We start from the raw sequence: 20,667 nt of genomic DNA, 5'->3' as shown, positions 1-20,667 counted from the left end.
TTTATAGAAACCGCTACTGCCAGTAGCGGTTTCCCAAAACACATAATCCGCTATAGCCAGCAGCGGATTACATGTGAATGGTAGGGGTGAGCACGGGTTGGTTTGGTTCGGGTTTATTGTAAAATTAAAACCGAATCGATCAAAATGTAATTGATTCGGTTTGGTTCGGATTTGCATTTTTTTGTACATGTACCCGAACCAAACCAAACCGATTAAGAACGGATTTGTTCGGTTCGGATAATTGGGTACCCGATGACTTTGAAATTCATAAAAAAAAAAACCAAATTTTTATCTTAAAAATTCAACAAGTACAATAAACATGTAACATCAATAAAAATAATCCAAACATGTTAAACACCAAATACATTAAAAACTAAACTCATTAAAATCTATAATGAATAATCATTGTCTAATGAAAAAGTCATATATATTTTTTTAGTTTTTTTTATGTAATTAATATATGATCGGGTTCGCGGGTTGGTTCGGGTTCCGCACCCCCAAAACCGATACCCGAACCAATCACTAACAAAATCCATCGGTTTGGTTCGGGTTAGACTCGATTACCCGTTGGTTTCAGAACCAATTTAATTGGTTCGGTTCGAGTTCGGACGGGTAATCGGGTACCTGCTACCCGTGATGATTGGCCATAAACTGCTACTGGCAGTAACGGTTTATGTGTATTGGGATATGTGCGTAAACCGTTAGTTTACGTTGAGTATGAAAACAAATAGTAAAACAAATATTTATCTAAAAAAATAATTACAAAATAAATAATTAATGGTATATACTATTTAAATAATATCATAAATAAAAAATTTAATTTATCATTTCACAGCATAATTTAAAAAATATAAATATGTATGTAATAAATTTTTTATTTGTATTTATTATTAAAAGTGAGACCAAATTACAAATAAAAAAATACAATACTCAAAATATTAAATTATATAAACTAAGACTAATTTTTTTTATTCTCATCTCTTTTTTTTTTTTGGTGACTGAAATAATTTAAGTATTTTTTTTTTTTTTGTGACTTTTCTCAAGAGACTCGAACACGCAACCTCTTAATTGAGTATGGGGAGTCTATGCCATTTGAGCTATAACTCATTGGCTTCTCATCTCTTTTAAAATTTATAAACCAAGACCAAATAATATATATTTTCTATAATTGTAGAAGCCTTTTGTTAAAATTGTATTTTATTTGAATATTTAAAAAATTAAAATAAAATTAATTTTAAATTTTAAATTTTAAATTTTAAAATATAAATTTATATATATTTATTAAATCTATGTTGATAGAAAGGTATAATTATTCTGATAGATATTAGTAATTTTATTTTTTTTAATTTAAAAAAATAATTCATAAGAATATAAAATTTTATCAATTAATATGTATTTAAAAAATCATCTTTAAACTTTAGCTATATAATTCAAAAGGTCATTGCATTTATAATTTCTAAGATTTTAAAAAGTAAAAACTATTTGTATTTTATAGTTGATTGATTGGATAAATAATAGTGATAACATCATAATTTTAATGAATAAAATAGAAAATATAAATATGTATGTAATAATTTTTTATTTGTATTTATTATTAAGATGAGACTAAATAGCAAATCAAGGAGTGAGTACTCACAAAGTACTAAAATATATAAACTAAGACTAATTTCTTTTTTTTTTTATCTTCATCCCTTCTAAAACTCATGATGATAAAATAATTTATTTTTAGTAAAAAATTCACTAAAGTATACATTTTTTCTTTAAAAATTACTTCATTTTTTATCCATATAAATCATATGATTGCAAAAAATATATACTCAACGTAAACCGCTGCTGCCTCCAGCAGTTTACGCACGTGTCCCAATACACATAAACCGCGATTGGCAGTAGCGGTTTATAACCAAGCATCAACAAACAAAAACCGCGACAGCCTCTAGCGGTTTATGTGCTTCCCCATTCACATGTAATCCGCCGCTGGTTATAGCGGATTATGTGTTTCTATAGATATATGAAACAATGTATTTGCGTCTTCATATTTAAAATAATGCAATTGTGTAAATTTGAGAGACAAATAATTTATTTATGTAAATTGTCCTTAATACTACTACTTTTTATAAGTCAAAAACTCAAAAAAATTACTTTTAAAACTTCCCAAAGGGTCCTAAGTCAATTCTAAGCCTCTATTTTGGTATGGAAAGGAGGCCATAGGCCCAGGAAAGAAAAAAAAGTATAACACAACAAAAACTGGATTTTCATTGGGATTAACATTGTTTGGATTGGGGTTGGGTTTCCCGGCCTTTACCCTTGACCAAAGGAAAAGTTCATCCCAAAATCCCTTAAAATCATATTGAAAAGGTAATTCTCAAAAAAGCCCAACTAAGGAAAAAAACAGATTGAGAAAGACCAGACAAGGAAAATGGACATTGATAAAGATAACCTTAAGTCAACCCCAACAAAAAAAAAAAAGATAAGTCAACTAAGTTAGATTGATCTAGTAGTTAACTCACTAGTTTGCTTAAATAAGTGACAGAAATTCAAATCCCGTCTTCTATATACAACAATCCATTAGCCAGCGACAAACCCTTAAATGGAGCTCCAATTCCTGACGGATTTATCTTTGACTTGCCAAGCTAGAAAATACCGTGAAAAACTAAAAAAAAAAAAATTTCAAATAACCTTAAGCCATTGCTATGTATACAACAATCTATTAGCCAGCGACAAATCCTTAATGGAGTTCCGATTCTCGACTGATTAGTCTTTGACCTGGTAAATTAGGAGATATTGTGAAAACTAAAGAAAAAAAAAAAGATAACCTTAACTAAAGAAAAAAAAAAAGATAACCTTAAGTCACTATAGAGAATCAAATTACATTATTTGATACAACAAAACCAATGACTCATTTCAATATTACAAATTGTTCACAAGTCGTTACAAGGAAATAACTCAGAAATCAAAAGCAAGCCATAATAATCTCACTGCTTAGTGAGCATTTTATATTATATATATTTCTCTCTCTCCCTTCCCTACTAAAAATGTACAAGAATGTTTATTGCTTGGTGTACTTTGCAAGAACTTCAAAGTAATCAGGGAATGTTTTCCGGGTGCAACCAGGATCATTGATGGTTACCGGAACATCGCCACACGCAGCAAGAGAAAATGCCATGGCCATTCTGTGGTCATCGTACGTGTCGATCGCCGTGATGTTCAATTTCTCGGGTGGCGTTATCACACAGTAATCAGGACCTTCTTCAACTGTTGCTCCTAGCTGAAATACCAACGACAGGACAATGAGATAAGAACTTCCCAATTGAGTGTTATATTTGCTTGAATTTTATATTGTCAATCAAATGTGTGTAAACTTTATTGACATTAACAGTGCATATAGATCAAATCCTTCTTTTACTAGGAATTTCAATGTTTGAACTTCTACTTTTATAGCTTGGTTTGGTTTCAAAATCATTTAGTTTCTCAATGAATTGTTAACTCATTTGGGGGGCATTCATTTTGTTAAAAAGAAGCAGCAAGACACTACTCACCTTCCTAAGTTCTGTGCAAATTGCTATCATTCTCTCTGTCTCCTTAACTCTCCAACTAGCCACTGAAAAGTAGAAGAAACATAAAGAATAAATCAGTGCCTGAGATGCAAACAAGTTTGCTTGAATGATATAGCAGAAGATATAGCTCAAATGGATTATATAGCCAATGAGACAATGACTCGCGCTACCCCTTTTCGGATAAAACTACATACTTGCAATTTGTTAAAAAGATTTTAAATTAAACAAATAAACAAGGAAGGGTATCTCCACACAAATATTATTTCTAATTATACCGAAGACATCACAACAAGAACTATGTGAGTTACAAAGGGGATACAATAATTAAGAACCACGGATAAAGTTCTCAGAAAAACAAGTAAAACTTAGAAGACCATGGTTTTAAGGACATAGTGGCTAATCGAATTCCGATGTAATTAACCACAACAAAAGAACTTTTTAAACAAACTACTAGAGCACAGACAAAGGAATAAACCATACCATCTCTTATGGCAGTGGGGCCATTAGCAAATAGCGCAACAACAGCAAGAGTCATGGCAACATCTGGCATCTTGTTCATATTGACATCAACGCCTTGCAAGACTTTTCGGCCTGAAGGATCTCGTGGTGGGCCAGTAACGGTGACACTGTTCTCTGTCCATGTAACTTTAGCTCCCATCTTTTCGAGAACTTCAGCAAATTTTACATCTCCCTTTAATAAAGATGGATCAAGTTAAGAGAAGCTCAGGGCATTTTTAAGCGAAACGCAAAATGGCTCCACTGAAAAAGATAATCTGATCAGGATTCATGTCATAGAGTTCATTGGATTCACATACCTGTAAACTACTTGTGCCGCAGCCTACAACTGTGATAGTCCCACCGGTAACAGCTGCACCTGCAAGGAAGTAGCTGGCACTAGAAGCATCGCCTTCAACAAAAGCATTCCCAGGAGACCTGGTAGGAAACTTCCAATTATAGTCACAATAATTTATTCTGAAATCTTTACAACTCAATAATAGAAACTTACTTGTACTTTTGACCTCCGTGGACCAAGAACCTATCCCAGTTACCGCTGTGCTCCACATGGACTCCAAAGCGCTCCATCAGTTTCAAAGTCATATCAACGTAGGGAACAGAAATCAGTTTATCGATAATCTCAATTTCAACATCACCAAGGGCCAAAGGAGCTGCCATGAGCAATGCAGTCAAGTATTGACTGCTAATTGATCCAGACAACTTCACCTGCAAATAAGATAAATAAAAGCATTTGAAAAGGATCAAATAAACACCGGTTACAATATTTTTCTTCAGAGAAGTTATAATTAAAATACCATATCTATGTAAAGTTATCGAGAGTTTGTAAGTAACTTTAGAAAATTAAGCAATCCCATTTCGAAGGACAGTCCATGACTCAGTTCTCAATTTGACCGAAAAATTATAAAAGTGATGGATAAAGTTTGATAAGAAAAATCCTCATCCAACATTCCTCTCACTATTTAATTCAAGAATCAATCAGTGGCTTGTAATTGTCATTCTAAGATAGAAGAAAGATCATTCAATTAGAGTTTGTCTGCCTCAACCAACTGTGAAGTTTGTTTAGCCAGAAGAAATTTTAACAATATAAATACAAATTGACGTCACAGGCCACTCCCTCACTAATTCTCAGTTAAAATTATCATGAAATAATAGTAGCAACTCTACTGTAAACTGTTTCAACAATAACAGAGAATTTTAACGCCGATGCCAGAAGGTATAATGAGTAAGGATAGACACATGCATTACACAACTGGCACATAATCTAATAAAATCCTAAGGCAAAACCTTACCTTTCCCCCAGGAAGTCCTCCCTTCCCAACTACACGAACAGGTGGACAGTTTGTGCCAAGGGAACAATCAACATCTGCACCAAGCTGCTTGAGACCAGCCACCAAATCTCCAATAGGCCTCTCTCTCATTCGGGGCACCCCATCAAGTACATAGCTGAAAAAAACACAAATTGGTTCATTAGCAACTCAGACCAGTGATCATGACAGAAGAAAGTAGAGGTTAAGGTTGATCATCAGGGGTGCTCCTCAAAATTTGTTTGCTCAACCTTCGCATGCTCGTATAAATATTAAATGTAACTAAAAAGGCACCTTTAAGTTTTGAAAGAAGGGGTTTGACTAATCTAAAAAGAATTGTCTAGATTATAATAGTATAAAGAAAGAGTGCATGCTCTATTGTTACTTATACTATAAGTAATTCAAAGATTGTGAGGACTTATAATATGACAGACCTTGTGTTTCCACCTGCAGCAGTCACAGCTGCTGTCAAAGGACGCATTGCAGTACCAGCATTTCCAAGGAATAAAGTAACTTCCTCTTTAGACTCTCGACCAGTGGGAAACAACCCCCCACAGCCTTCCACGATTGCTTGTTTGGCATTTTTGTCATCTTCCACTCGTAGTCCAAGGGTCCTTAATGCACCGAGCATGTAATGAACATCCTCGCTATTCAACAAGTTGTCCACAACAGTTGTTCCCTGAATAAAAATAGCAGAAATAATGTCAACAAGACAACCATTAACGAATCAAAAGTTGTAAGAGCAATAAAATGAAACTGATAAATGAAACTGATCTTGAAACACCCGCTAACTTCATATGTTTTTTTTATTTTATTTCTAAGAATACTTTAATCAAACTTGGATAACCATCGACCATGTAGATATTCTTACATGCCAAATTTCAAAAAAGTCCAAAACATGAATAAGTATATAATCCTGTTTCCTCTAAAGTATCTAGCAAATAACAATTGGATCACATAGTCAAATTACAATCAGCATTCTAATCATTAGCTACTTCATTAAAATATCAATCTTCTTCATGTCTTCATAGAAAAGGTACTTCATTTTCACAAGAATAATGACAATATTCAATATCATCAACAAATCAACTCTAGCTCCTAATCACAACTAATCACATTTCAGTCCACATTCCACATTTCTTATCATTGGGCATATTAATTTCATGTCCATTTATGCTGAATCAAGCGCTTCAATTTCCTTAAAACCATAAAATTCAAAATCAACAACATAAGCTCCAGCTTCCAATTACAGAACCAAAAAGCTCTCTTTTTTTCCCCTCAAAAATGAAATTAAATGAAATCTTCACCTCAGAGAGAGCAGCAAGAAGCAAAATTCGATTGGACAGAGACTTCGAGCCAGGCAATGTGATGGTTCCGGAGATTTCTTTGATAGGTTCCAGAACGATCTCCGGCGCCGTCGAAGGCTTCTCTGTAGCGGCAACAGATGCAGAAACCCTAACCACATTATTATTGCACCTACCCACCTCAAAATTTCCCAAAAAGACACCATTTTTGTGATTCAAGCTCACAGATTTTGAGGTGCCCCAAAGTTGTGACTTCAATGAAACTGAGTTTGCTGATTTGGGTATGTGGGAATTGTGAGTATGGCGAAGAAGAATCTGTGTGTTTTGAGGACCATTGTGGATTCTGGTCACTTGGGCCATCTCAAAATTTTGTTAAGATTCAAACTTTATTAGATGCTCAGCAATAATCCTCAATCTCTTTTGTAAATGTGTTTTCTGAGTGTGGGTGAAACAAGTTATTTTGTGTTTTGCTTTTGGGGGTTTGGTGAAATGAGTGGTTGGTGGATTGACTCTAAATTATACAAGTGACTTAAATTATTTCAGACATGCCAACCAAGATGCACATTTCTCACACGAAAAAAGGAAATTGAGAGTGATTCGAGAAGTGCACCTACCAACAAAAATGGGTTTATGTAGGTCCTTGGTTATTACCTATTACAATTAGTAGTTAGGGACTTAGGGTGGTAAATTGAGGAGAACATATTAGATAGCATTATAACATTAACGAATTTTAATACTAGGAGTGTTAGGAGACCAACAAGTTTTGTGATTTATAGTCATCAATTAATTATTATTAGTGTTTTTAATAGTGTGAGATTTTATCTAATGATGTAGAATTACTCATTTCTCTTTTACTGGTTAAGTGTTCACCAAATTTTAATAAAAATACTGGCCCTCTATCTTTAGTAAATATTCATATTTCATATACATATTTATCTTAAACCAAATCTAATACTATATAATTTAGGTCTACACACATTAAACTAAACATAATATAGAAACTTAATTTAGTTTCAATTTTTCAATTTCTATCTCTCCTTCAACTGTAATCTTAATGTTTGTTTTAAAAATAATTATCATCATTCATTTTAAATTTTTAATATATAAAATATTTAAAAATTACAAAAAAGAATAAAAAAAACTTTATGACTATATACGAATGTTTTCAATTCAATATTAAATATGCTCTAAGCTCTAAAGTCTAAAGTATTTTACCATTTATATATTAGAAAGGTGCACACGAATCTATTCGAAGAAGGGGTTGGTGAGAAGGGAAAGGTTGGTGGAATGGACTAGAGAGAAACAGAAAGCAAGGCAGCCAAACACTATCTCTATCTCACCAAACCAGTGGAATATTTACTGTTTAAGCTTTGGAATATTCTTTAAAATTATACAAAAAAATTATTGTCTAAAAAGGTCTCTTTTCTCAGGATGAAAGCGAAAATATTTCCAAGGAGTTATATTAAAATGGTTAATTAATTTAAAATTATAATCAAAGCAATTTCCCCAAAACTAAATTATAATTCGATCATCTAAATTACGGATTATTTTTTTTTTCTGTTTTTCTCTTAAAAGGAAAAGCAACACAAGAAAAAGACTTAATTCTCATGTTATAAAAGAGTGCCAATATATGCTAGATTCTGAAATGTTCTTCTATCAAATTATGGATTTGTTTTCTTTTTTCCCTATAGCAGCACAACTACAGGATGGTATTTATGTAAGTTATGCTCCTTTACTTAGTATAGAGTGGTGTAGATATTATGCGTTGAAATACCAAATCAGATGAACCACCATGAATGTTATTCAATGAGAATCATTGATTTTGACCGTGTGGCAAATGCATAACTCAACTGTTCAAAGTGTTATTACAAGTTCATACTTCCATCTCCTGCTTTGATCTAAGAAACTCAAATGAGAATCACAAGCATCTGTAACCTAATATATTCCTTATTCAAGTGAAGGAATGCCCTTTAAACATGCCTCATGCAAATTCCCCTCTCAATGTAAACATCAACTCAAACCAAGGCAAAAACAAAAATTAAGAAACTAATACATCTTAGATAAGTGATTTTGCTGCAGCAATAACAGCTTCCTTTGTAATGCCAAACTCTTTGTATATTTTTCCTGCTGGGGCACTAGCTCCGAATCGATCAATGCCTATTGCTTTTCCTTTGCTTCCAATGATTCTCTCCCACCCAAATGTTGATCCTGCCTCAATGCTAACTCTAGCTGAAACAGCAGCAGGGAGAACACTCTCCTTGTATGCTTCCGATTGCTCGTTGAAAAGTTCCCATGAAACGAACGAAACGACTCTAACAGCCTTACCTTCCTTTCTGAGATCATCAGCAGCCTTGGCGGCAATCTCCAATTCGGAACCAGTTCCAATCAAAATGACATCAGGCTTATTGCCTGTTGAGTTGTCTGAGATGGTGTATCCACCCTTCCCGACTCCTTCAATAGAAGTTCCAGGAAGATTGGGCAACTTTTGCCTAGAAAGGGCGAGGATAGAGGGTCTCTTCCTGTTAAGCACGGCAACTTTGTATGATCCGGCAGTTTCATTACCATCAGCAGGACGAAGCATCAAAACATTAGGCATTGCCCGGAAGCTTGCCAGGTGCTCAATAGGTTGGTGGGTCGGCCCATCCTCTCCGAGTCCTATTGAATCATGGGTCATCACATAAATAACACCAGCCTGAGACAGGGCAGAAAGCCTTATGGCAGCTCTCATGTAGTCGGTGAAAACAAAGAAAGTTGCACAGTAAGGAATCAGGCCAGGGCTGTGTAGAGCAATGCCGTTGCTGATTGCTCCCATGCCATGTTCTCTGACGCCAAATCTAATATTACGCTCAGCAGGAGTGTCCTTTTGGAAGTTCCCAAACATTTTCATCAAGGTCATGTTGGAGGATGCAAGATCCGCACTACCACCAAGCAGACCGGGAAGAACCTTTGCAAGGGCATTAAGGTTGTGCTGAGAGAGATTTCTGGTGGCATCACCTGGGGTCTCGGGGGTGTATGTCTGAAATCAAATTGGAAGGGTGACAAGCATCAATGTTATGGACATCAACAGCCAAATTCCATTACTTCGATATTTGAATAATAGTTTTAAGATCATAAACACAAGTGTCCATTAAAATTTAATAACAAAATATCATATTTAAAACCAAGATACTCATAGACATCAGAAGTAGTTTAGAATTAACTCACTGGAAGTGCTTTCTCCCATCCAGCAGGAAATTCTCCATTGATAATACACTTCAGTTCTGCAGCTTCCTCCTTGTATTTCTTCTCATATTCGGCAAACTTTTTATTCCACTCGGCTTCAAGTGCAGCACCCTCAGGGATGTGACGACTCCAGTGCCTGGTAACACAGGCAAACGATTCTTGTTCAGTACCATATAAAATCAACTGTTAAAAAGGAAAGAGAGAAATATTTAAACCCTATTATCCATACTTTTTGACATCCTCGGGCACATGGAAAGGCTCATGTGCCCATCCAAGGTTCTGCCTTGTAGCCTCAACTTCTTTGGCACCCAATGCACTTCCGTGCACACTGTAGGAGTTAGCCTTGTTAGGAGAACCATAACCAATTGTGGTCGTGACCTGTGGAATAGGTAAAACCGGACAAAGACTAATCAATAAAACTGTTAAAAACCACTTGCACACATACAAAGTACACAGACATTAATTTCACATTTACCAACTTCAGCATGTTAGGAAATTATTTAAAATAATCAAATCAATATTTTTTTGTAAAGAGAGAAACCTCAATATCAGTTGACTGTAAGGCAGATTTTGCTTGTTATTATAATTATATACTAGAAATCTAGGTCCAATGTTAGCCATATTAAACCAACCTTGATTAGTGTGGGTCTGTCTTTCACAGCCTTTGCCTCCTTGATGGCAGCACGAATTTCATCATAACCATTGTTTCCATTCTTTACCCAAATAACATGCCATCCAAGTCCCTCAAATCGTCTATCAACACTCTCGGTGAATGCAATTTCAGTGTTACCATCAATAGAAATGTGATTGTCATCATAGAATGCTATTAGCTTCCCTAATCCCCAGTGGCCAGCAAGTGAGCATGCTTCATTTGCAATTCCCTCCATCTGACAACCATCACCCAATATAGCATACCTTCATGAAATAACAAATGCCATTAACGAAATGCCACAGCCACACAATCTCATAATTTTTAGAAGTGGAAGAGGTGAGGATTAAGGGTATTTTACGTGTAATGATCAACAATCTCATTGTCAGGCTTATTAAATCTCGCAGCCAAGTGCTTCTCTGCGAGGGCCAAACCCACAGCATTGGCAATACCCTGACCAAGAGGACCTGGACAAAATACAAGAATAGATAGGTAAATTAAACATACTGAAAAGCCAAATTAGAGTCAGCTAGTATATAAACTCAAATTATGTCTAACCTGTTGTAACTTCAATTCCAGGTGTCTCGAAATTCTCAGGGTGTCCCGGGGTCCTGCTTTCCCACTGGCGGAATTGCTTCAAATCCTCCTCCTAAAAATTAAACCCCATGAAAGCTCACCGTTAATATCCAACCAGAATTAAGCCAAACAATAGGCCAGCCTTGTATTAAACAAAACAAAAAGAAAGAAGATTGCTTGTTCAACAATGAGTCTAAATGAATTTCCACGGACACCAAGCTAAACAACACACCAGGAAAGAAACAGACACACATAAATAATTAAACTAAAAAAACAATCATAAACAACAAATATCAACTAAGAAGTTTCTCACTAGGTGGGGTCACCAAAGGGGATTGAAAAGTAGTAGTCTTCTCTATCCCAAACTAAATTCCCTCTCAATGAAGCTGTCACTATTATTCTCAGTCTACCTCTAACAAAAATGACACAAAACTCCAAAAAGACCACCTTCAATTGTGACACTCCCTACATGATTGTATCACCTTACTTCATCTTCCACAGTAACATACTCAAATCATAGTAACAGAACTGAAAAGTATGCAAACCAAAACCTTGCACGCAGATCCATTCAACACAGATCATAAATTTAAAAAAGAAAAAATCATTCAGATCAAAAGCACCAGACAAAAGGGTGAAAACTCAGATAGAGATTCCAATAACGAAAAGTTAAAAAGTAAGATAAAATACACAAAGCAACAAACTTTGCAACAGATCCAAACAAACCAACATGAAAATTTCAAACCTTTCAACAAAACACAAACACACAACGATGACACTAACCTTGACGCTATCATAGCCAGCAAGGTGAAGCAACGCATACTGAAGCATGCAACCATGTCCAGCGGAGAGAACAAAGCGATCACGGTTGAACCATTTCGGATTCTTCGGGTTGTACCTCATAACCTCGTCATAGAGCACGTGACCCATCGGGGCGCAACCCATGGGAAGACCCGGGTGACCCGAATTCGCTTTCTCAACGGCATCGATTGCGAGGAACCGGATCGTGTTGACCGACTTCTCAACGATGGCGGGGTCGGCGGCTGTGCGGTCGACGGTATCGACGGCGGAGGAGGAGGAAGCGGAGACCTTGAGGGCGGAGATTGGGGGGATGCGGCGGAGGGAGATTGCGGGTTGGGTCGGGTTAGATGAGGCGGTTGGGCGGAGGCCGGAAAATGAGGGGAGGGAAGAGCGGCGGGATGAGGAGGCGGGACGGGAGAGGATGGATTGGGAGATGGAGAGAGAGGAAGATGCCATGGTTGGTTGGTGTGCGAGTGTGAGAGAGTGAGATAGAGAAAGAGAGAAGAAGAAGAAGAAGCTGGCGATGGTGAAGGGTCCATGTTTGGGTTTTGTAGAGAGAGAGAGAGAGAGGGATCGTTGAAGTTGTCGCCCACACCGGACTATTGCACTGTTCCTTTAGAGAGAAAATCTTAATTAAATAATAAATTATTATTTTTCGATTTCAGAAAGATAACAAATAATAATAAATTAATAATATATATATTTGGATGCAGAAAGGAATAATAATCAATATCAATCAACGAAAACGGTTTCTAAAAAAATATATATAAAATAAACCAAAATATACCCAAGATTTGGCACTTATTTTCAATTAAGTTTTTTATTAGTAGTTTTTATAAAAAAAATCATTTTGAAATTTGAATATTTGTTTCAAATTATTAAATATAAAAGTAAATATTTTTTTAAAAAATTTAATATTTTAACGAAAAACAATAGATAACAATCAAATTAATATTTGATCAAGACTTACATATAATTATTTTTATGTGAAGTTGATAATTAAAAATGATTAGATTATGATTTAGTCAAATTTATTAAATTATATAACGATTCTTAAATATTAATTTTATATGAAGACAATTGCATGTAAACTTTTACCTTAAAATTTTATTTAATATGAAAGTTTAATGAAACTTTTAGATTATAAAAATTTAACCAAAAATTTAATAAAATTTTATTTAACGGTTTTTAACTATTATTTTTAAATTTTTAGTTCAATAAAACGAAAAAAAAAAAACATATTTCACTACTAAAAATTTAAATATTGACTAAACGGTATAACATACTAAAATTATATTGATACGCAAAAATAATTATTTAACAAAATTAATCAAACATTAATTAGGAGCTAACTCGGTAACCCTTTAATTTGTTCATGTATGTTCTTTATCATTAAACCACCAAATTTTTCATTCTCTTTTCTCTTCTCCCTCTACCTCCACCATCATATATATCTTTTTCTTTTCTTTCATGTTTCTAACTTTTTGTTGGTATCGAATTAGTTTCAACCTATTATAATTAGTTTTGTCGCATCCATATTTTATTATAATTAAAAATGCCAAAATGATCATCTATACTAACGAGTGATTATGCTTATATTTTATTGAAATGTATTAATTGATATGGATCTTGTTCATATCTTAACTCAAAATGAAGCCAGATTCATTAAGAATAAAAGTTTATTAAAAATCCAATTTTATTTATCTAAATATATAATATTTTTTATAAATTTTTTTTTTATTGTTATCCCATCTAAAGAGAAGATCTTAAAATTAAAGAAATAATTATCCATTAATAAAAATAAAATGACTATTTAAAAAATAATTTATCTATTTTATTATACTTTTTAAATATATTTAAGTCTTAATTTAATAAAATTTTACTTAAAATTCTTGCTAACTCACGTTCGAACTCAAAAACAATTTAATTTCAAGTAACCTTTCAAACAGGTCTTATTAATAATACCACAAGTAAGAAATGTTAATATTTTTAATTTTGAAATACATTGAATGTAATGGCAATATATTAAAATCATCAATTTTTAAATTTAATTCTTCTAATCATATCATGGAGTTGGTGTCAATTTGGACGTTTGTGTTTGGTGCATGTTGGGGTTTGGGGGAGAAAAGCCATATAAAAAATGATTGTTGATAATATACTATTTGAACAAATATTTTTAAAAAATGCCATATAAATATATTTTCTATAAGTAATATCACTTATATTGTTATTATGAGTGGATATATGTGTGTGATTTATATGGTGGAATAGTTAAATTTGACCACGGAAACTAGGCTTAGATGCTGCTCAATTATTTTGTCTTAATACCAAAAATACCCTTCAGATGCATCATTATTATCGTCACCAATACATGCGTATTAACCTATTCCTATTCCTGTCACCAAAAAAAAAAAAACCTATTCCTATTCCTATTCTTCTATTCATTTCTCTATTTTTACAAGGTTACAACGATGTTTAAGGAAGCTTGCACGTGGCAACTGCCATTGTTGTTGGTAAAGAAGGTTGGTCAATATCAGGAATGTAAGTATTTACTTTGAATTTAAGATTTGTTATTTGTTGACATCATAAAACTTTGTTGGTTGGTCGTTGAAATACAAGTGTATATGTCATTCAAAAAATTCAATGTTTTCATATTGAAATTATAAGGATTATTTTTGGGTGAAAGTAGCTTGTCAAATCCAGTGAAAGGTGTTACTACAAAAATTATAAGGATATAACTTTCCTTATCGTTGCAAAGAAAAAAATTTAGATAACTACTGAAGTATATACTATCATATTAATTACAATATTTTACTCTATAAATTATTGTTTACAAGTCATGTAGACATAAATATTTAATTAAACAATAATGTTTCAATGTATATCATCAATTAATCAATGAGTAAATGGTTAAATTAGTCCCTAAAAAATCACTCGTTTTTTAAATTGGTCTCCAGAAGATTTTTTAAATTTAATTCGTCCTTTAAAGATTTTAAAATAATCATATTAGTACTTCCATTACTTTTTTTGTTGCGACACCCAACACACATCTGGGAGTCTTAATTGACTATTAACATGATTAGTTTATGAAATTAGATCAAATCAATCCCGAATTGAGGGATTTCAATGTCTCAAGTTCTTCTCTCAATTAGGTATTGATTTGATCTAATTTCATAAATTTATTATGTTAATAGTCAATTAAGACTCTTAAGTATGTGTTGGAGTATCACTTAACGTGTTACATTAGCAAATTTTAGCATCATCAACAAAAAAAGTGACAAAAGAACTAACATGATTAATTTAAAATTTTTAAAAGACAAATTTAATTAAAAAAATATTTCAAGAACCAATTTAAAGAACGAGTGATCTTTCAAAGACTAATTTGATCATTTACTCATTAATCAATTAGTACATACTTAATACACATAATTAATGTAGAACAAATTATTTATGCTGCTTCTACATTAAAATAATCTTTGCCCCACATCGATTAGATATGGCCTATGAGAATCACAAGGGTCAGTACAACTACCTTTCAATTTAGTACAAAGTTATTAGTGTATTGATTCGTTGCATGGGTGTGTATTTGAGTGGAAAAAATATTAATAATATATGAGCTCATATTAAGAATAGAATACAGTGTAATAATGTATTATATATTGGTTTCTAGCTATTAAATAATTAAATTCTTGCAGCCTCCTTATAAGAATAGCAATGGAATTTTGTGGGTTGGTATTTTTCTGTTCTCACTTCCATTCTCACGTATCTTTATTTATTAGTTTTTGTGAAAAAAAATATTTATATAGGTATTAATAGAATTTTTTTTTAAAATAATATAACAATAATTTTTACACAAAGTAATTCAATATATTTTGATTGAAAATTTAAAATTAATAATTTATTTATTGTAAAAATATAAAATTAAAAAGTAAATTAAAAAGAATAAGAAATCGTCTATACCAATCCAAACATATAAATTTTTTATTAATTGCTAGTCACACCTGATAATACAGCTTAGATCAATAGATCCTATATAACTGAGGGAAAGTAGAACAAAAGCAAAAAGCAAGGACATCATTAATTCAACTTTGGCTTCTATTTTATGTTAATCTTGTAATAATTTTGGTGCAAAGGAATATATTCTAGACAGTGCTTGACGTTTTTGGAATTGAATATAAAAAGAATAGAGGTTTTTAATTCGCCAATAATAAAGAGAGACAGACTTTGGACCAACCTTTATTCTTGACCACGAATTTTTTTTTTCTTTTTTTTCTTTTTTTTTTTTTTATATAATTGGTACTCTCAAGAAGTTCTCATTTGCGATAACTTCATGCTGATATAAGCACTTACAAATTTCATTTTCATGAGAAAATGACTTTTATAGAAACCTGATCGGTGATCCTTGAATTCCTTGCTTTACATAACACTTTTGTGTAGGTCAATATTATCCAAATATATATATATATATATATATATAGGGACAATAAAAATACTAAATAATTTACATAATAGATATGTCGGATAATATTCAATTAAAGAGGTATGTAGATAATTATGTTAATTATTTTTAATTAAATAATTATTTTTTTATTTATTTTATTTATGTACCGTTAATAATAATTAAATGTTTAATTTATTAAATATATAAATAATTATTTTAATATTAAAATTTAAAACATAATTAAAAATAAAATATTTTTTTATTTTATTAAATCAAATTTAAAATTTTTACATTATTTAAAAAAATCATTATCTACTTAACAAAACTGTATCCAAAATATGTCCCTTCTTTTCAAGGACAAAAACTATAACTGAGATAATAAATTAGTTTAAATGAACAAAAATTAGCCAGCGGTGATATGCATAGATTTCTTGTTCCATCAATAGTTTTCATTTCTATATAAAAAATGCTTTCATTTTTATTCTAAGAATTCTAAGAATATATATATATATATATATATATATATATATATATATATATTTAAAAATGTATGAAACGTTATTTAATTTTTTTTACTAATAACTTTATTAAATTACTTTTAATAATACTTTTAAAATATATTTTTAAAACGCATGTTAGCAAAATCTTTATTTAATAAAAATATATCAATCAAAGTACTATTATATTCGGTAGAATTTTATTTTATTTTTTATATGAAGGAGGATTTTAGAGGTTGCTCTAAAATGATGAATATAAAAATATTAGGGCGTAAATTTATTTTAAAAAAAAATTGTATAAAAATAAATACAGTATATCTATCATAAAATATATAATATTCTTTTTTGTTTATTCTTCATATCTAATGCATGCCTTTTTATGCTGAGATAATAAAGAAATAAATTGAATTTGTTACACAAAGATATCCTTTATAGAGTAAGAATTTCTTACATTTATAATAATCTCTTTCCATGTTGAACATAAGGACAAAATAAATAAAAAATGACTTCTTCACTTCCATGCTACATCACACCAAGTAGGCAAGTAACATAGGAAAACTAAAAGGGGATAAGTACAATCTAGTTATTTTGTCCTCAAATCACAACATGGAATAAACAAAATTAACGAGAGAAGGTTGTGTTTCAAACTCTTTTCTTAAGTCTCACATCATCACCCTGATATCTTTGCAACTTGAAGTAGTATTGCTACTCAGAGAATATGGTGCTGATTCTGATTTAAGGGGAAAAAATGAATCATTTGATGAATTAACGGACGGACTAATATCTGTCATAGAAGACAGTTTTTTTATTTTTCACGGTATTTTCAGTTTGGTAGATAAAGTACTAATTTGTCGCGGATCCAAACTCTATTTAAGGATTTGTCGTTGGCTAATGAATTGCTGTATGCATAAGGTGAGATTTGAAACTCCGATACTTATTTAAACAAACTAGTAAACTAATGAAGACAATTAAGAGAGATATGAAAGCTAAAAGTATTATCCATTGCAAAGTGTGCTTGGTTTTCACTTGATTAATCAATAGAGGAGAAAGCTAATAGAAAGAAATAATATGTAACTAATAGTAATAGATGGAGGTTAAAAATAAAAAGGTTAACATAGAAAGAAATATTAGATGGAAATCAAGTCAAGTAAATAATACGTAACAAGGTTGGTATTATACTATTATTACAAGTTTTACATCTCTTAAGAATTAAGATTTTAGAACATTTATAAGTGAATGACATCCCTCCCCTCTTTAGCTAACTTTTGAGATGAGTTAGTCCATTCAATTCTAATAGTTGGAATTTTGATAAGAAATCATAATGAATTAACGGAATGTTTATGTTTATTTGTGTAATGGTTATGGAGTTTGAGATAGTGTAATTGATGGAAATAATGGATTAAGTGTATGAATGTGTGGTATAATGGAGAAGTGTAATTTTGGTGATGTTTTTTCAATGTAACAATTTTACCACTAGTCTCCACTCTTAACTGTTTTTCCTTCAAATTTTCTACCTTTTATAACCAAAATATCTTCAATGCAACCGACTAAGGACTCTTCTTGAAGGAACAATAATCAAGTAACTGCCACTTTTGAGTCCATGATTTCTTAGAAAAGTCAAGGGAGGAATTGTATGAAAGGTTTATGTATCTAGGATTAGCACGTTATATGAAAGGTTTAAGATCCAAACTATGACTATAGTTAAGGTTAACAACATAACCAGTTTAAGAAATTATGCTTCCATTCAACAAGTTGTAACTTGAATCTAGTGTTACAGGAGAAAAACAAGTGCTGATAGGAAATGGAGTAGACCCTGTTAATCATTCATCTTAAAACTAACAAACATGATTAAGACATGAAATAAGCTGCCTCTTTCCATGTATTCATAAACCAAACTTGCATTGATTGTGAAGGCAAAAGCCATGAAGTTTCACGATTTTTCTATGACGGATTTCTGTTAACATCTTCACTTCGTTGCGGAAGCTTTCATTGAAGGATATGTTTTGAGATTCGCTTTGTTGAAGTTTCTTCAATGCAACAACTTTTCCACTTGGTAATTGTGCTCTATAAATACTACCATATGCCCCAGTACCAATACAGTACTGGAAGTCAAAGTTATTTGTTGCTTCAATGATGTCTTAAAATGCAATTCTACCATCATAGTTCCATATACAAAACAAGTCTCCATTTTTGGCTTGTCTTTGTTCAATTTTGATTTTATTGGTAGACAGAGTAAAATACAATATGAACAGACAAATGATAAGGAGGATGCAACTAACAGGAAGAATAATTACAATGAAGTGTTTAGCCTTGTTAGTTTTTTGGACTTGAGAAGAACAAGAAGGGAAATTAGGAGTGTTACCAATTAGTGATTCTATGGAAAACTTTGAAGCCTTTTGAACACTTAAAAGAAATTGAATGACACGTTTATATGAAGTAAATTTGCAAGTTCAATTGGTAAGCCACCTGAGAGATGGTTGTAGCTAAGATCCAAACTTGCTAATATACGACCTATATCTGTTTGTGACTAAGAAGCATCATCACTAACAAGTAAAGAAGGTACTTTACCACTCAGAAAATTGTGACTAACATCAAGGATGTTAACAAAACCAATTTGGACAGGAATGCCTCCACTTTAGCTTGTTATTGCTTAAATTAACTCTTGCTAGGAAACAGTTTACTCTAGGAGATGGGATAAATCCTTCTAGCTTATTATTGGAAAGGTCTACATAACAAAGGCTAATGGAATTCCTCATCTCAAATGGTATATGCCCAACTAATTGATTGGTTGAAAGATGCAGAGAAGACAAGGGTAACTTGAACAGTTCAGATAGAATAACACTAGATATCTTCTTGTGAGAAAGATACAAGGTAGTTCCGCTAACCAAATTCGTATAGAACTATTTATTTGATTGAATTCTATATATAACTCTTGTAAGAAAATTAAGCTCCGACTTGAGAAGGAATTGGACAAAAAAAAGAGTTAGATGAAAGATTTAATACTGCTAGTGCTTCTAAACTCCCTATCTCTGGTGGTGTTTGTCCTTCTATTTGGTTTGAATCAAGGTAGAGATAAGATAAATTTCCCAATTGACATAGAGTTAAAGGGATTGAACCTGAGAGTGAATTATTTGAGAAATAGAGTTTTTTTAAACTCTTTAAATTCCCAAGATTTTGAAGCATGTGACCTTCAATTTGGTTTGAAGCAAGTGAGAGAGAGTCAGGTTTCCCAATCGGCCTAAACTAGACGGGATTGTACCATTGATCAAATTATTTGAGAGATGTAGTTCTTGTAGGTCTCTTAAATTCCTTAACTGTTGTGGTATTGGACCTTCGATTCGGTTTGAAGCAAGCGAAAGAAAGGTTAGATTCTCGAATTCACCCAACTCAGAAGGAATGGTTCCACAAAGAGAATTGAAGAAAACTAACAAGAAAAAGGCAGAGAATAGCACTAAAGAACATGATAAATATGTATTGAAGTTGTATTTTACATGATAAGAACATGCTATTTATATGGAAATTACCAACTAATTTTATAAATATTCATATACTAATTACTAACTCTCAACTACTTATTAAATATCTTTTGTGTTGTTAATATGTTGGGTTGATGGAGATTGGTTTAATATGCCTCCGCAAGCTGGACGATGGTATACGTCAAGAATCCCCAACTTGGATAAGTTGGTGTAGAAAGGGAGTTAAACCCCAAAATGGTCTCTGAGATTGTCGTCGTCCACTGAAATCGTCCTGAGATTCCAATTGCACCAATTACGTCCCTGAGATTGACAAAAATGCACCATATTAGT

The 20,667-nt window shown here is 32.2% G+C and overlaps 2 protein-coding genes across 2 annotated transcripts; both read right to left on the bottom strand.

The window, feature by feature from the left end:
* Window positions 1-2,819: 2,819 nt before the first annotated feature.
* Window positions 2,820-7,360, bottom strand: LOC107625945 (3-phosphoshikimate 1-carboxyvinyltransferase 2). The gene is made up of 8 exons (XM_016328690.3): window positions 6,682-7,360; window positions 5,809-6,053; window positions 5,360-5,513; window positions 4,561-4,775; window positions 4,370-4,487; window positions 4,035-4,245; window positions 3,537-3,598; window positions 2,820-3,265 (listed from the first exon to the last, which is right to left on the bottom strand). Exons 1-8 carry the CDS (start codon window positions 7,036-7,038, stop codon window positions 3,047-3,049), a joined length of 1,581 nt encoding a protein of 526 aa, XP_016184176.1. The 5' UTR covers window positions 7,039-7,360; the 3' UTR covers window positions 2,820-3,046.
* A 1,096-nt stretch (window positions 7,361-8,456) lies between these two features.
* On the bottom strand, window positions 8,457-12,534 carry LOC107625942 (transketolase, chloroplastic). Its single transcript, XM_016328688.2, has 7 exons — window positions 11,906-12,534; window positions 11,108-11,198; window positions 10,911-11,016; window positions 10,533-10,815; window positions 10,130-10,278; window positions 9,883-10,036; window positions 8,457-9,694 (listed from the first exon to the last, which is right to left on the bottom strand). Exons 1-7 carry the CDS (start codon window positions 12,377-12,379, stop codon window positions 8,735-8,737), a joined length of 2,217 nt encoding a protein of 738 aa, XP_016184174.1. The 5' UTR covers window positions 12,380-12,534; the 3' UTR covers window positions 8,457-8,734.
* Window positions 12,535-20,667: the final 8,133 nt, after the last annotated feature.

This window comes from Arachis ipaensis, chromosome B2 (assembly GCF_059453495.1).
Source record: "Arachis ipaensis isolate K30076 ecotype BB chromosome B2, ASM5945349v1, whole genome shotgun sequence".
NCBI lineage: Eukaryota > Viridiplantae > Streptophyta > Magnoliopsida > Fabales > Fabaceae > Arachis > Arachis ipaensis.
The sequence above is the reverse complement of the archived record's forward strand: the minus strand, read 5'-3'. Positions and strand labels throughout refer to the sequence as shown.

Bases quoted from the DNA above. Each gene is read 5' to 3' on its own strand.
- LOC107625945 (XM_016328690.3), bottom strand. From the start codon at position 7,038: ATGGCCCAAGTGACCAGAATCCACAATGGTCCTCAAAACACACAGATT. The intron at 6,054-6,681 runs GTGAAGATTTCA...ATTTTTATTCAG, and splicing joins TTCTTGCTGCTCTCTCTGAG to GGAACAACTGTTGTGGACAA. The intron at 4,488-4,560 runs GTAAGTTTCTAT...GTTTCCTACCAG, and splicing joins CACGGAGGTCAAAAGTACAA to GTCTCCTGGGAATGCTTTTG.
- LOC107625942 (XM_016328688.2), bottom strand. From the start codon at position 12,379: ATGGCATCTTCCTCTCTCTCCATCTCCCAATCCATCCTCTCCCGTCCC. The intron at 11,199-11,905 runs GTTAGTGTCATC...TTTAATTTTTAG, and splicing joins CTGGCTATGATAGCGTCAAG to GAGGAGGATTTGAAGCAATT. The intron at 10,279-10,532 runs GTTGGTTTAATA...CCTATTCCACAG, and splicing joins ACAGACCCACACTAATCAAG to GTCACGACCACAATTGGTTA.